The 17,385-nt window shown below is 42.2% G+C and overlaps 1 protein-coding gene across 3 annotated transcripts in view; it reads right to left on the reverse strand.

Annotated features, from left to right (window-relative positions):
* Positions 1-2,422: 2,422 nt before the first annotated feature.
* Positions 2,423-17,385, reverse strand: part of MOB3C (MOB kinase activator 3C) — a 49,141-nt gene continuing 34,178 nt past the window's right edge. For all 3 annotated transcript variants that reach the window (XM_060231772.1, XM_060231774.1, XM_060231773.1), the window contains exon 4: positions 2,423-3,839. In XM_060231772.1, coding sequence (XP_060087755.1) covers positions 3,810-3,839 — 30 coding nt within the window. In that variant the 3' untranslated portion in view covers positions 2,423-3,809. The remainder of the gene's footprint in view (positions 3,840-17,385) is intronic.

Below are 17,385 nucleotides of genomic sequence, written 5' to 3' on the forward strand. Positions count from 1 at the left end.
CCAAATCTCTTCCCCAGAACCTAATCACTGCCCCCTAACCCTATGGAAACTCTGGCCAGGGCATCCCAGCATGCAGCATAGGACTCTGTTTCAGAACTCCTCAGTGTGGATTTAAGAGAGAGCATCATGGTACTTTGGTGATGGGAAAAGCACAGAGAGATTACTTAGCACCAGTGTTCCTTCTAAGATGAGTTAGTGTGAGCTAGCTCACAATTTTTTAGCCTCCAGCTCACACATTTTTGTCTCAGCTCAGGAAAAATGGCCCTAGAGCAAATTAACTTATGCAGAAGCTCACAGCTTTAATATCAGTAGCTCACAAAGCAGAATTTTTGCTCCCGAGCCTCTGCAGCTTAAAGGGAACGTTGCTTAGCAATACTGGAAAAGTGCTTAGTGCAAACATCCAAGGAAAGCAATGTGCATATTATGTGACTAACATTTCTCATTTCAGAACTCTTAATGGGTACCCCCTCTCCTGAGGCTGGACTCGAAGGGGAGACTGTACTACTACTGACATGTAAGCAAGGGCTGGAAATCCAGGCCTCCTTCCCTGTTCCCCTTGCACAAGGTCAGGTGTAGGGTTGCCAGGTCTGACTCAAGAAGTATCTGGGGACTTTGGGAGTGGAGCCAGGAGCAAGGGTGTGACAAGCATGATTGTACTACAAAGGGAGTTCTGGCCATCACATTTAAAAGGACCACACACCTTTTAAATGCCTTCCCTCCATTTGGAAATAATGAACAATGGAGGCACCTTTTTTTGGGGTGTCATAGAATTGGACCCCCTAGTCTAATCTTTTGAAACTTGGGAGACATTTAGAGGAGAGGCACCAGATGCTATGCTGAAAATTTGGTGTCTCTATCTCAAAAAAATAACCCCCTCAGAGCCCCTGATACCCATGGATCAATTCTCCATTATACTCTATGAGAACCAGTCTTCATAAGGCAGGCCTCGGATTCAGTGGGAGCTCACAGGAGCACAGCTCCTGAACCTTTCTGACAGTTCCACCTCCTCACCTTGTCCATTGAATAGTAGGTGCAGCTGCATAACAATCCTTAGATGAGCTCCACCACCTCTACAAAGCGACCCCTACCATAAGGTATAATGGAGTGCCCAGCAGACATTTCCCTCTCCCCTCTGCCACTTTCTGATGACCCTGAAGCAGGGAGAGGGCCTCCACACCAAGGGATCCCCTGCCCCCAACTGTGGATTGGAAAGTCTAACCAGGTGCCACCCCAGTGATACTGCCTCCCACAACTGAGCCCAACTTTGTGTTTATGTGGGGGCAGCCTGAGCCATGGCCTCCTGGCACCATGGCATCTGCCATGCAATGGGGAAAGATCCCAGGAGAACTTCCTGGGGTGGGGGAGATGTCTTCAGCCCTGAACAGGGTTGTTAGTTCATTCCTTTGCCAAAAGTCCCCATACCTGCCGAGGACAGGATGGTTTTATGGGCATTCTGGTAACTGCCCCAGTTTCTTCAAACATTCCCTTGCAGGATCAGAGCGTTGTGCAGCAGCTACAGCTGCTGTGGTGGATTGATCACCTGCAGTCACTGAGCACTTCTACACAAGAGGAGTGAGTGTAATTTGGATGGCACCAGCATCTGCCTCAAGGAGCGGTTCAGGCAAATCCCCCTCCCCACCCTGTGTACCCACCAAACAAACTTCTTTGATTGAGGGCACAGTCAAGAGGGTCTTGCCCCATGATCTTAATTTCTGGTCTTAAACATATGGGAGAAAATGGCCCTTAAGAAACTCTGGCCCAAGTCACATAGGACTTTAAAGGTCAAAACCAACACCTTGAATTGGACTCAGAAGTGGATTGGTAGCCAGTGTAAATACTATAATATTATGGTCACATGCTCCTGATAGCTGTCCCCAACCAGCAGTCTAGCCACAGTGTTGTGCACCAGCTGTAGCCTCTAATAAAGCAAGGTATGCACAGCTGGAAGGGAGAACTGATGGAAATTGCAGAGAATCCCAACACTAGCAGGAATGCCTTTTGTTCATAGAAATAGCCCTTAGATCCTACTAGATGCCCTTCTGTCATAGATTTCCTTTATTTGTTGCCATTATGCTCACCTTGAAGTGCGTTGAAAGGTGATATCATAAAATTGGGATGAAAAAATATATTGGTTGTGTTATCTTAAGTGTTTTTAAGCCTCCTGATGCCTCTAAAGGCTAGAGAAAGAAATACTCTCAATCACTTTCAGCTAAGAGACTGAAAATAATGTGCTTCCTTTGAGTGATACAACTATCGTGCTGCCACTAGCAAGCCAGAAAAAATGCCAATGAACTATAAGTATTAACTCCGCTTTTTGTTTGGTTTAAAATTTCTTTTGTACTCATACCATTTTACCTCAATGCTCCCCCCCCCCTTTACTGACTTGCCTGGAGCAAATGTATATCAAAGTTTTCCATGTCAGTACTGTCAAACTATGTGCAATTTTAATATCAAAAGTTCACAGGCAGAAAAAAGCAAGACAACACAAGATATAAATATTGATATGTAAAGTACAAAACTTGTACCAAATAAACCAGTCAAATTTATCCATATATGTGGCTCAGATGACATTGTTTTAAAAATGTATGAAAATCAATACATCCATTCTATTAAAAAAAGCAGTAGTTATCATCCAGCAGGGAAATAATTACTGAGAGCTATAAGGAAGGGCTATGGCTCAGTGAGATGCCACACACTCTGAATGCAGGAGAGTGTGGCTTTATCTGGCATTCCAAATAAGGCTTTTAGCTAGGTGGGCTGGAAATGGCTCTTTCCTTGAAAGCCTGCAGAGTTACCACCAGCGAGGCCGGACAGTAGTGGGCTAGATGCACTACTGATCTGACTCGGCAGAAAGTAGCTCACATGCTCTATTTACAATGCAATTTTCATAGCTTGTTACTTAATTTAATCAAAGGACACTATATTTGAATTCTGTTGAGAAATCTGTGATTGTTTTGCTGTGAAGATTGCCTTCTTAGGCTTAGTATCTGCAGAGCTTAAGCTTCCTTTATAGCAGGGGTGGCCAACGGTAGCACTCCAGATGTTTTCTGCATACAACTCCCATCAGCCCCAGCCAGCATGGCCAATGACTGGGGCTGATGGGAGTTGTAGGCAAAAAACATCTGGAGAGCTACCGTTGGCCACCCCTGGCATATAGCCATTGTATATCATCTTGCCTTGCAGTGTGATTGACAAACCAGACTTAATTCTTGGTTTCTTCTCCATTCTATGATTTCTGTAATCTTCTATTACTCCTGCACAACTGGAAAGAATTTCTGTATTTTCAAGAATCTAGTTCTCATTCTAGTACCTCTGTCCCTCCAGAGGAAAGTATTTCTGACCACAGAAATATTGAGCAGTCATTGCCTTTGCTGAAGGAGTGCAGAGACATTCAACCATTTTTCTATAGAATGCATAGTTGAGTTTCTTGTGATTCTTTCACAGATTGGACTTCAAAGAAGTTGGAAGTACTCTTTTGTTTAAAATTCTTCCCTCTAAAGAATTTTTAAGAAAAAATTCCAGATCATTTTCATTATATTTTTGTCAAATGCAAAGCTGATGATGGACCTCAGAAGGATGAATCCCAAAGAGAGAGAAAAAATCTAGAGCCATCAGGTCACAAGGAGAGAGTCCAGGAGAATACAGCTACTGGGGACCATGCAAAGAGTTTCCATTTTCTCCTCAATAATTCAGGGACTGACTCCAGATCAGGAAGCTTTTCAAATCCCTAGCAGTAGTTCACTGGATCAAACTGTACTCCATCATCAGAACCATGCAAATAATGATTCTTCAAAGCTGATCAAATGACTTTAATGGCAAATTCTCTCTGTCATTTCTTTCTGAAAGAAAAAAAAGAGAATTTGATATGAAGCCTGAGTCAACATAACTTGTATGCATCTAATTAAACTTTGCATGTAAAATACCTAGAATCTTTGGTAGCCTCAAAACCTTCTACACTGATATCCCCATCAATGAGGCAAAATTAGTAGGGGTTATCTAAGGACTTTGCTACCATCCTATAATCCTAGCGAGTTCACCACACCACTTTAATAATTTCAGTTATTGGATTTGAAAGTGGAAAACAGCTTACTAGTGCCTAATAGTTGCTACAGCCCCATATTATCCTATTTGTATTATTAAAATGTATATGCCGTATTTCAGAGCAAGGCTCACAAAGTACTGCATTGTATTACTTGATTTTTTTCATCCAGGTTTCAGAGTGGAGTTTAAAAAATACACTGCTATGCTTCACTACTTACACATACCTTTTTTTTCCTTCAAGCAAACTGAAATGGAATCAACTGACTGCTACATAGGATTACCAGCCTTCAGGTGGGGCCTGGAGATCTCCCACTATTACAACCAGGGCTTTTTTGAGCAGGAACGCAGTTCCAGCTAGCTTGGTGCCGGGGGTGTGGCCTAATATGCAAATGAGTCCTTGCTGGCCTTTTTCTACTAAAAAGCCCTGCTTACAACTGACCTCCAAGCTGGCAGAGATCAGCTGCCCTGGAGAAAATGTGGCTAGGGTTGCCAAGTTCAATTCAAGAAATATCTGGGGACTTTAGGAGTGGAGCCAGGAGCAAGGCTGTGACAGGCATAATTGAACTCCAAAGGGAGTTCTGACCATCACATTTAAAGGGATTACACACCTTTAAAATGATTTCCCTCCATTGGAAATAATAGAAGATAGGGGCACTATTTTGGGGGCTCATAGAATTGGACTCCCAGTCCAATCTTTTTGAAACTTGGAAGGTATTTTGTAGAGAGCCACTGGATGCTATGCTGAAAATTTGGTGCCTATACCTCAAAACACAGTCTCCCCCAGAGCCCCAAATACCCACGGATCAGTTCTCCATTATACCCTATGGAAATCAGTCCCCATAGGGAATAATGGAGTGCCCAGCAGACATTTCCCTCCCCCCTCCTTTCTGATTAACCTGAAGTGAGGGGAGGGCCTCCAAACCAGGGAATCCCCTGCCCCCACCTGGGAATTGTGCAACCCACCCAGAATCACGGCAAATTAGGCAGAGAAATCCAAAGCATAAAGCTTTCTGTGAAAACCAGCCTCCAGACACCAAGGACAAAATGAATAAAGAATGAATACAAAAGCATATATTAATTCACAATAATATATGCAGCCAACAATCCAGAAAAGAACAAGGTAGTACTGGAGCCCTTGTTTCACACAAGCTTCTTCGAGCTGCAAAAATAATTAATACTTTTTACACCATTTTCAAACCCTGAGTAAGAACGCCATTCTATTACAACATTGGAAGGCACTTGAATATTCAGAGACATTGATCAATTTCATAATTACTTCACCTGGATTCTTGTGGATGAACTCAGCATTGATTTACTACAAATATTGGACTGATTCCCGGTGAACACATTCCTTACTTGTATAGAGGACCAATTGTATGGTCTATTGTGAATTAATATATGCTTTTGTATTCATTCTTTATTCATTTTGTCCTTGGTGTACAGAGGCTGGTTTTCACGGAAAGCTTTATGCTTTGGATTTCTCTGCCCACCTGGGGATTGGCAACCCTATCTATGGTACCATGCTGAGGCCCCTCCCCAAACCCTGCCCTTTCTTTGATCCATCCTCAAAGTCTCCAGGTATTTTCCAACACAGACCTGGCAACCCTACCAATGATTCTATCTTTTCCCAAAATATGATCATGATAGGCTTTATACTTAGCTTAGACAGAGATACCAGACTATGAAGTATGCATACAAAATTATGAATTAGTGACAGCCTTAATCACAAAAAGACTTTTTGGTAACATAATATGGTATGCTAATGATTCTGTTAAGGCCATAACCACTCTCTGGAACAGGGCAACAGCCCAAACTATTGACACCACCACCCCTAAGCACCCTCTCCCCCCCCCCCCCAGATAGAGCCAAAAAAATCTTTCCTGGTTTAGTGGGGAATTGATTGCAATGAAACAGGAGAAATTATGGCCTGAGCACAGCTGGTGGAGAATTCAGGGTGAAACTAGCACCGAGCCCATATTAGAGCATATTTTGTTGCAGTGATGATGGCAAAAAAGGGAATATTTCTCTGCCACCATTGCAACTGTAATTATTTATTAATTATTAGATTTATTTATTAGACTGTATGGAATTGTCCAGCTGAGCTGTTTCATGTGGTTCAAGGGCTTTTATGTCATAGCCCCAGGGAATTGGAATCTGACAAGCCCATGGCTTGCTGTGATCGATTTGCTTCTTAATCTGCAGACAATCATTGCCCAAATCTGCTTTCTGGGTTAGATGCCAGCATGGATGCACATTCAGATGATGTACCTTTGGCACCTGCTCATCCAGTTTATATGGGTACCTTTCAGCTTGTGGAGCCCAAGGATGTGAACAAGATCCTTGGAGAAATGAGATCTACCACCTGTATTCTTGACCCTTGCCCTTCTTGGGTGATGAAAGCTGCCAGAGGGGGGCTGGCTAAGTGGGTAAGGTAAGTGATAAATGCTTCCTTGATGGTGGGAGCTATGTCGCCTATGCTCTAAGGGGCAATGATTAAACCTGTTGTGAAAAAATCCTCCCAAAGTCCTACTATGTTGGAGAATTTCTGGCCAGTCTCCAGTTTTCCATTTTTGGGCAAGATGCTTGGGTGGATTGTTGTTTCTTAACTCCAGGGTTCCTTGGAAGTGATTGATTTTCTGGACCCATTTCAGTCTGGCTTCAGGCTGCAATCTGAAACAGTGCACTTTGATCACTTTGGTTGATGACTTCTACCAAGAGCAAGACAGGGGGAGTCTTATTCTCCTGATTCTACTGAATCTCTCAGCAGCCTTCAATACAGTCAACCATAGTATCCTGCTGAGCTTCCTCTCAGCACTGAGATGGGGGGTGCACAATGTTGTTGTTGTTTGGGTCCTCTCTGAGACGTTGATTTAATAAGGTGGTGCTGGGGATTCCTGCTCTGCCCACAGATTCTGTGGATTCTGCAGGGTTTGATCTTACCCTCCCCCCCGCAATGCTATTTACTATCTACATAAAGCCACTGGGAGAGGTCATCAAGAGGTCAGTGCTGTGGTGTCATCAATACACAGATGATAACCAGTTCTACCTTTCTTTTCCCACCTATGACCCACTAGGAAATTAAATATATCCGTTCTGCCTATGTCTGCTCCTTTGAGTTACAGACACATTAGAAGAAAGTTATGAAGCAGATTGGAATGTAGACTTAATAAAGAAATTCCAGCCAAGCATATTCATTCTAAGCCAGGGGTGTTGAACTCATTTGTTATGAGGGCCAGATCTGACATAAATGAGACCTTGTTGGGCCAGGCCATGTGTGTACCTATTTAAGATTACGTAGCAGAGATATAAATTTTATAAGGAACACAAACACAAATATATATATATTTTTTTTAAAAACTAAAAACATGCTTAAAACATTAGCACTCATTGTTCTTAAATATGCTTTCTTTGTATTTCTCCCATGGGGTCCAGGGAACTGGGCAAAGGAAGTTCTGGCTCTTTCCTTCCTTTCCCAGGGGACCAGGAGGGGGAGGAGCCTCAGCCAATAGAAAGAAGAGAGGCTTGGCTCAGTAGCTCTGCTGTGCAATTGAAAGAGTCTGGCAAAGTAAGCTATCCTTCCCCCCACCCCTTCCTACTCAAGGGAGGAGCCTCAGCCAATAGTCTGTAGCTTCTGTGCAACTAAGCAAGCCTTGCAAAAAAAGCTGCTTGCAGAAGGAAGCCAGTTTCTTGGGGGCCTGATAGGAGCCCTCCGGGGGCCTGATTCGGCCCCTGAACTGCATGTTTAACACCCCTGTTCTAAGCTTTCTACACAAACTGTCCACCTGGCTTCAAAGATGAGATTCTTTTGTTTTCTCATTGAGATGAGTTTGTATCAGGGACTTTCTGGTTCACAATCTTACATTCTGATTAAATTAAAACCCTTTACATCTGATGGATGTATTATGTTTGCAAGATTTTGTTCCATTTATCAGTTTATTCCAGCTTAATGACATGATTCCAAATCATCAATACATTTATCACTTTAAAAACTCCAATTAATTGATCTCAGAATTAATTCCTATTCATAAAAAACACACCAATGAAATATTTCTATGGAATCTTTAATGAACTTCTAAATGGATTCAGCTTAGAAAAGCCTGAAGGCTTTAGTTTTGAAAGAAATAAATTGCTGAATGGAGGCTTGGGCAGCAAAAACAGAGCTTCAGTGCCTCTTGCAGAGTTGCCTTGGTGATAAATACAAGGATCAAAAGAAGCCGAAATGCATAAAAGGTTGTGTTGTGACTGAAATCCAATTTCCACTTCAATATTTTCTTTTCACACAAATACAAAAAACGGGCTGTGTGTGTGTGTGTCAGAGAGAGAAAGAGAGAGAGGAGGTGGGGAAACTTGCTATAGCTGTTGCCTATCACTTTCACCTTGCCGATGAGGTCCATATCACTGGGAAATTGTTTTTATACATAAACAAGGACTCCTAATATTCAATTTATACAGCTATGTACTTTATAGTATAATCATGCAACACTAGTTGGAACAGCAATCAAATGTGAACTATCGTTATGAGAATGTGTTTATGATATTCAAACAGTTCCCATCAACAAAGAAGGAAACTTCAAGAATTAAGTTTGAAATAATTTGTTATTTATTGAATTTATTAATTAAAACATATACACCCCACCTTTTTTCTTGGTTCAAGATGGTGAGCAAGTCAAGAAACTATTGTAAAGAAGTCAAAAGCAATGGAAAGGCTGAAATGAATGTTTTTTATTTGGGCAGCTACATCCATCTATATGAAAGCCAGTGCCCAACATTTTATAACACTCTAGCACAGGGTTTCCCAAACTTTTCTTTCCCGTGGCCCAGTTATTTTTACACTTCTCCTTCGTGGCCCACTAAAATTTGGGGGTGGAGCCGGGAGACAGAAATTATGTCATTTCCTGTGGTGTCAAGGACCAAGTGATGTCATTTCCAGGGCACACTGAACCAAAACTCCATTTCCTGTGATGTCACTTCCAAGGCACTCCCCCAAATCTGCCTCCTCTTTGGAAGTAAATTCATTTTCAGAAAAATCTCTCTGAAACTCATGCTGAGCCAAAATGAGGGTAGAAAGTGGGCAGTCCTCTCTTTTCACCCCCACACCTGCATGCACCTATCTGTGTATTTTTCTCCAGCTTGCAAGCACTCCTAATGCCCATGTTCAATTGCAGGCACCACCTGCACATCCCTTCCTCAACAGCACTGGCCAGTGTTTGCAGTTGGGAGTGCTGTTGCCATTGCCATCAGGAATGCCAGCACTGTGTATCACCCACACTGGGCCCTGGCAGTTGCTCTACCTCAAAATATGCTGACACATTTAGTAGGCCCTTCCTTCAGCTGCTACTACTGGAACACTGTCTCAAGCTACAACCAAGCTTGCTTGGTTTCAAGAAAATCTTTCGACAGCTATTTTTCATACTTTTCTTTGGTTGAAACACTGGGAAATTGCTGTGAAAGATAGCAGAGAATTGTACTGCAATTAATTAATTTCAAGTTATATGAAGTTCATACAAGCTTTTCTGCAGTTATCCCAAAAAGAATATTTATGAGGGGCTTGCAGCTTTTTACTGGCAGTGTTTCCCATGCCTTTAAAAGCAACCTGTTGTGCAGATACTTAGCCAGTGAACTACTTTCATCCTTTTTAATATCTATAGGAGGAGTTTAATTTTGGTGTCAGACAGCTGTTAAAAGCAGGAACAGTAAAATCGTGCCAAGTTCATAGTACCATCTCTTCCAGTGCTGGAATCTCCAATAATCTCTTTCTGCCCCATACCTCTTACTCTCACTCACACAGAAATTTCATAGAAGGCCACCTGGCTACAACTGGGGGTGCCAACTTTTCATTGGCAGAGCTCCTATGTCTGCAACAACAGTATGATGAACAGAAAAGTTTCATCCAGCAAAAATGGAAGGAAAGAAAGAAAAAGAATGAAAGGGGAGGAAAGGAAAAGGAAGACATGGAAAGAAAGAACATAAACATAAGAGGAGGCATGTTGGATCAGGCCAGTAGACTATCCAGTCCAAAATTCCCTCATACAATGCCCAAAAAGCACCAGAATGTCCACCAGTGGGGCCAGGGCACAAGAAGCCCTCCCACTGTTGCTTCCCCCTCCCCAGCACCAAAAATACAGAGAGCATTTCAGGGAAGGAAGGAAGGAAAGAAAGAAAGAAAGAAAGAAAGAAAGAAAGAAAGAAAGAAAGAAAGAAAGAAAGAAAGAAAGAAAGAAAGAAAGAAAGAAAGAAAGAAAGAAAGAAAGAAAGAAAGAAAGAAAGAAAGGAAGGAAGGAAGGAAGGAAGGGGGGCAAAGAAAAAAAGCCTTCCTCATCATCTGATTTATTTTATTTTTTAAATTTATTTATTTAAGATTTGTATCCCGCCCTTCCCACTAGTGGCTCAGGGCGGCTTCCAACAATTAGTTGGATGATGACCCCAACCAGCAAAAATTCTGCCCACGGGTCGTTTAGTAAAAAAAACAGCTACTGGAATTCCTACTCCCCGCCCCTCCCGGCTGAAAACACACACACACACACACCCTTCTTTGCCGTCCATGCCTCCCAGGGAAATCTCCCCAAAAGAACATACTGCAAGGCACATGAAAGCTCATACCCTGAAGAATACTTCATGGGTCTAAAGTGCCAATGGATGTCAGCTTTTCTCTCAAACACTGTGAGCGGGGGAGAAGGAAGGAGAGGCAGCCTAGCTCCTCTCTGCACAACTCAGAAATGGGGGCGGGGCCAGCTTTGGCTTTTCTTGTGACCCAGTAGTGAGGCTTCCGTGGCCCAGTCCTGGGTCACGACCCTGCAAATGGGAAACACTGCTCTAGCATGAACAAGAAACAAGCCAGGGATATGTTAGTGAATGGGTGCCATTAATTCCTATGGGAAAGGTAAAGTACTGCATTTGGGGACACATTACAAGAACAAAAACTGATTCTATTCCTGACATAGGCTGACCTGGCCTACACTGACAGGAACACAGGGTTGCCCACCAACCTTTCCAGATGTTCAAGATAGAGGGTCTCGCACTATACAAACATAGTAATGGTTCTATCCATTCCCACGCCTGTTGTGCAATTGTGAAAATTTAGGCACAATGTGCAAAATTGGAACTGACCTGTGACCAGCATGCCCATGAGCTATTTAATGAGAGCTGTTTGAGGACTCATTTCTTTCCCTCTCGTTTAAACCATTTTCTCCAAGACTAGCATGGAAGCATACATCAATGCTCTGAGCTGAACTAAGAAGGAACAGCTGATAAAGTTACTAAGGAGTCAATGTTAGGCTGACTCAAACTCCTCTGTGTGCAGTTAATGTTCAGTTTATTCCTGCTCTTAGTAATTCATTCTCATATGAAACTAATTACCTAAAACATTGGACAGTAATATTAACTGCCTTTTTGCATGCCACAATAAACTTCAAAACATCAATGAAGAAAAGGTAGATGAATGGGACCTGGTAGTCATTAAGAATGATCTACCTATTGGCACAGAGGACAAGTAGAGGCACAAGCCCCCAAAAGTAAAGTGTTTGTGTCAATTGGCTCTGAATCATAACATTAAGAATTGTTTCATGAAAATGTTCAATTTGAGGCCACTAGGCCAAGGGTTAAAACCCTGGCAACAGAAACACATTATAGGAAGTAGAATGAGACTGTGCCTGTGATCATCAATATACTTAATCTGAATCAATCCCTTTGTAGCCAGTTCCAATACCATTCTCTTTTTTTCTTTTGATCATTTGTTAAGTAACATTGCACAGAACATTTGTTCTTCTGGGCTCTTTACTGTTTTTTTTTTAAAGTGAAATGAGAACTGAAGGCATATCTCATATCTAGCATTTGCCAAGGCAGTCCAAATGTTTGTGACTCTTCCCCCACCCCCACCCCGCTCTGAAGTTCAAAAACACACAGAATTCTGTGTGCCTGGGGAGAAGAGTGGGAGTTTTATCTTTACTGTCCTTCCCTCATTTGTCTATCCACCCACACATTAAAAAGCTAAAAACAAACTGCAGCAAAATATTTTCCCAAGCATTCATCTCCCACTATTTTTTGCCAGTGAGACAGAGTGCATGTGTGAGAGAAAGAATGATAATGATCTATAGCACAGGCAACAGACTGGCACAAGAAAAGTAAGTGATGCTCAAGAACTGTTTGGTAAATGAGTTGCTTCATGGATACAGAATCCCATGTCTTGATTTGTTTTTATTCACCTTGCTATTGCATAGTATTTAAAAGTTTGAGTCATGATTCTGAAAAATGTTTTCTATCTGAAACATGCTTACATCAAGTGATGCCAAAGACAAGGGCAGCTGTTCACATCAACATCCTAAAATGTCTCCAAGTTCAATTGATATTGGCCATATGGTACTATTCTCCATAACTGCACCCCTTCAAGATGTATGCAGAGGCCTGTGTCAAGGAAAGTGCACTCTTAAATTGCCAGGTTACAACAATGCCCAAAGTCTGTAGGCAGCCTCTTTGGTCCAGGGAAAAAATCCCCCAAACAAAATGCTATAAAACCTCCATATTCAGACCAATCAAACATCACAGAACAGTGATTCAGCATTCTACATGTTTCAGCAGACTACATGTTTAATACAAAAAGTATGCTCAGGGAGAAAGAGGTTGAGGCACGGCATAATGCAAAATCCCCAGTCTGTAAAATCTAGAGTTTTAAGGCAGAATACATGATATGTCACAGACTTGTTGAGTACAAACAGGTTTCAGGAAGTACTCAAGGCCGTTAGGACAAAAAAGCAGCAAAAATGGCTTTTAAGAATACGAAAACCAGTAGTAATTACATTTTCCCAGAAATAATCAGAACACACAACCCCTTGTAAAGCATAGGACAGAAAAAATAGCAGTCTTTACTGTCAAAGAAGCTGAAATGTAATTTTAGATAAGGCATGAGGTAGTCAATATAAGCCAAAATGGGCAATATTACCTAATGGTTGCAGAAGTAATCCACATAAGCAAAGTCCTATCTGAAGATTATCTTCTCCCAGTTGCAGAATTTCTAACTTTTGTTTCCCTAAATGTCATTCTGTTAACGTGGCCTGTTATTCTGAGAAGTCCTGCCATAAGCAGTCAATAAAGCACTTACAGGTAGATCTGTCACCTTGACCAAAATGGATTTCAAATTCTGATGGTTCTTTCCCATTATAAACAGAAGCTTTTTTTCTGAGACTGCAAGAGGCTGTTGTTGACATTCCTTAAGGAATCTAATCACCAGCAGTCAAAAACAACTGAAAATTATCACTTAATAAGGAGAGAAAACATCTGCTCAGAGATGCATCTTTTCAGATGACCCCAGCTGTATTTGGTTCCACAGAATACTGTGATATGACAGGAAAGCATGGATTGTGGAACTTTTGTTCTCATTTTAAGTAATTCTTTCAGTGCATTCAGAAGATTTAGCTGAAGGAGCTTCAAAGATGGCAAAAGGGAATGAGGTGCCACAATAACAAGATATACTTTGCTGACAATGTTCCAACTGAATCAAAGCATGCAAGAAGATAAGCAGCTGCTGAGATGCGGAGCCCACAGAGAAAGGCCTGAAGGATCATGATTTATCAGGAATTAATATTACATACAACTAAACCACCCAAGAAAAGGTCTTTTGGTTAGAAAAGGTCCAAGAGGCTGGTAGGTATAGTCAGCTGGGGATCTGCACTGGCTGTTCTGGCACTGTAAATTTCTGGCAAATAATTATAGTAACACCTAAAATTTAGAAAGCTTAACTTAAAAATGGCAGGAGGGTGATCTTATCAGGAGGTGAGAAGCTGGGATGTGGCACATTCAATTCAATTGCTGTACCACATAACTATCTGGGTTTTTTTTTCCTTTTGCTGATTTTATTGTAACTCATTATTTGTTTTCAGTTGCTTTATTTGCAATGCATGTATATATTCCTATTTATTCAAAAGGACAACAACCCTGACTGTAAGATGACCCCTTAAAAATGTTACATACAACAAAATTTTATTTGTGAATCTAAGATGACGGCCTCTTTTTTGATAGTGTACCTGTGAAAAAACTAATTAACATTTAAGTAAATTCCTTTTTGTCCCTCCTTTAATCTTTTGTCCTTCCTCTGCAGAACTGTGCTTACTAAAACTCATTCATTTAATTCAGAGCAGTTCATGCTCAGTTTCTGTCTTCTTGCTGATCAAATATCTCAACCATGGGGGTGATAAAAAGCCCAAACTAACACAGTCCAGCTCACACTGTAGGAGAACCTTTGCTAACTGATGAGGACCTCACAACTGACAATCATGCCATTCAGCTAGTTTTGGATCTAGTAGCACTTTAGGGACTGTGGAGAAACACCATTTTAGACCTGTGCTTGTCTGGGAGTTGGCTAGAGGAGTCTTAAATTCTAGGCAAGGCTTTGGCCTAGTCTATTCCTCCTTCCCCCTCCCCTCCTGTCTGGGAACAGCAATTCTGAGGAGGCCTCCTAGAGTGACAGGAAGTCTGTAAGGCTGGTCTCCCAGAATGCTGCAGGCAGGAAAACCAGTTCCTGCGCAGGAACTGGGTTTTATATTAGGGGTTTTTTTGCAGGAAGCTGGCAATTTGGGATTTTGATTTGAGTCTTGGTGACTGGTGAGTCGGTTCTGGATGGTATGGTCAGGGCCAGTTATATATTAGGAAGGAAGGAGCATTTATCCCTATTTTCATTTATTACTTCTGTTCACCCTGTATTTAAAATGCCTGTAAATAGTTGCACGTTTTAAATAAATGTTTTATTTGTTTAAAAGGTAGTCCCTCTGTACCACCAAGGTTCCCCAACCGCCTTAGAGAACACTACTGTTAGAGGGGAGTCCAGGGAAGGCGTACAGTTGGAAAGGGTGCCAATCCTCCAGGGGTCTCCCAAAGAAGGATTGTGGTCTCCGTGTTAACCAGGTGCTGGGTTGGCAGAGGACCTTGAGACCACAGAACTGGCAAGGGGGATTGGGAGTCCTGTTCCTCTTGGTTTCCCTCTCATGCTAGCTGACATTGAAAACAGTTTCAAAACTGCAGCATGTGCAGAATTCAGCACTGTTTCATAATGAGGACAGGCACCTAGAAAAACATTATGCCACTGCTCCAGCATTTTTCAGTAACTCCATGCCATCTTCTGCTCACAATTTAAGATGAAGGTCTAAGGTTGCCAAGTCCAATTCAAGAAATATCTAGGGACTTTGGGGGTGGAGCCAGGAGCAAGGGAGTTCTGGCCATCACATTTAAAGGGACCGCACACCTTTTAAAAGAAGGATGGGGGCACCTTCTTTTGGGGCTCAGAGAATTGGACCCCGTAGTCCAATCTTTTTGAAACTTGGTGGGTATTTTGGGGAGAGGCACTGGATGCTATGCTGCAAATTTGGTGCCTCTACCTCAAAAAACAGCCCCCCCCCGAGCCCCAAATACCCGCGGATCAATTTTCCATTATAGCCAATTGGAATTGATCTTCATAGGGAATAATGGAATTCCCAGCAGACATTTCCCTCCCCCCCTCCCACTTTCTGATGACCATGAAGTGGGGGGAGGGCCTCCAAACTGGGAAATCTCCTGCCCCCACCTGGGAATTGGCAACCCTATGCAGGTCATATAACTTACAACCTAAATTGTCTTATATGGTTTATGTCTAACATTCCTTTTAGCACCTCCTCCCATATGGTTGCCGATCCCCAGGTGGGGGCAGGGGATCCCCCAGTTTGGAGGCCCTCCCCCCCACTGCAGGGTCATCAGAAAGCTGGGGGGGGAGGAAAATGTCTGCTGGGCACTCCATTATACCCTGTGGAGACTGATTACCATAGGGCAGGGGTGTTGAACTCATTTGTTATGAGGGCCGGATCTGACATAAATGAGACCTTGAAGGGCCGAGCCATGTCGGGTTGGGCCATGTGTGTACTTATTTAAAATTAGGTAGCAGACAAACACAAACATATATATTTTTAAAAACTTAAAACAGCCTTAAAACGTTAGCACTGATTAGTCTTAAAGGTGCTTTCTTTATAGGAAGCAAGAGAGAGGGAAAAGGAAGCAGATGACAGCCAGTTGCTCAGGGGCCTGATAGGAGTCCTCCGGGGGCCTGATTCAGCCCCCGAACAGCCTGCATATTTGTCACCCCTGCCATAGGGTATAATAGAGAATTGATATGCTGGTATCTGGTAGCTCAGGGGGCTATTTTTGAAGTAGAGGCACCAGATTTTCAGCATAGCATCCAGTGCCTCTCCTCAAAACACCCCCAAGTTTCAAAAAGATAGGACAAGGGGGTCCAATTCTATGAGCCCTAAAAGAAGATGCCCCTATCCTTCATTATTCCAAATGGAGGGAAGGTATTTAAAAGGTGTGTGGTCCCTTTAAATGTGATGGCCAGAACTTCCTCTGGAGTTCAATTGTGGTTGCCACCCCCAAAGTCCCCAGATATTTTTTGAGTCAGACCTGGCAACCTTATTCTCCCATGGGCCCCAATTCAACATTTGAGTTCCACAGAGGATCTTAAAGATCCTGTTTTTGTGGCAGGTTCAGACAACCAGAGAGGGGGTTGCTCTGTGGCTATCCTCAGCAGCTCCTTCATATTCAGCATGACCAAAGTCTAAATCTAAGCAACCTTAAAAGTGGGGGGGGGGGGGGGAGAGAGACTGAATTAGTAAGAAATTTCAACTTGTTTAGGAGAGGACAATTAGCACTTTCTGTCTTTCCCAAAAATAATCCACGATTTTGCTATTGCCTGTTGCTGCTATCTATTTCTCCCAGAAAATAAATAATTTTTTAAAAAGTGTTGTATCTTTAAAATTAGTCTTGGGCCTTGAGAGTGAAGCCACAGATTTTACAGAGCCAAATACAAAGAGGTACAAAGAAACTGTTCAGGGATGGAAGCATAAACAAGAGGTCTAGAATACCTTATTAACATATTGTGAAATGTGTGTGTAGAAATCAAACATTTTAGCAAAAGCATAAGTAGTGTACATAGATATTAGAGCCAGCAGGGCTGAATTTGATGAGACTTCATACTAACATGTGCAAACCATGGTGGTCTGAGCATATCAGTGGACCTGGACCGTAATTTTCTATCTGTAAAATGGGAACAATTACACAGCTCTTACAGTTATTGTAAGAGCTCTTACAGTTATTGTGAGGCATATTGGCAGTGCATGAGAGGGCTGGTGAAAGCTAAATTACTTATGCTTCTTCTTTGCAGAATGTACAGAATACCAAGTGAAAGGGGCTGCAGTTAGGCTGTGTAGATTTCATAAGTCTTGCTACCTTTTGAAGGTAGCACAAACCCCTCCTCTGAGTTTGAATACTTTATTTCAGGGGGTTTCACCATAACCCTGAGGGTTTAAAATATTGTGGGTTCTTAAAAAGGAA

Source organism: Heteronotia binoei, chromosome 2, assembly GCF_032191835.1.
Source record: "Heteronotia binoei isolate CCM8104 ecotype False Entrance Well chromosome 2, APGP_CSIRO_Hbin_v1, whole genome shotgun sequence".
NCBI lineage: Eukaryota > Metazoa > Chordata > Lepidosauria > Squamata > Gekkonidae > Heteronotia > Heteronotia binoei.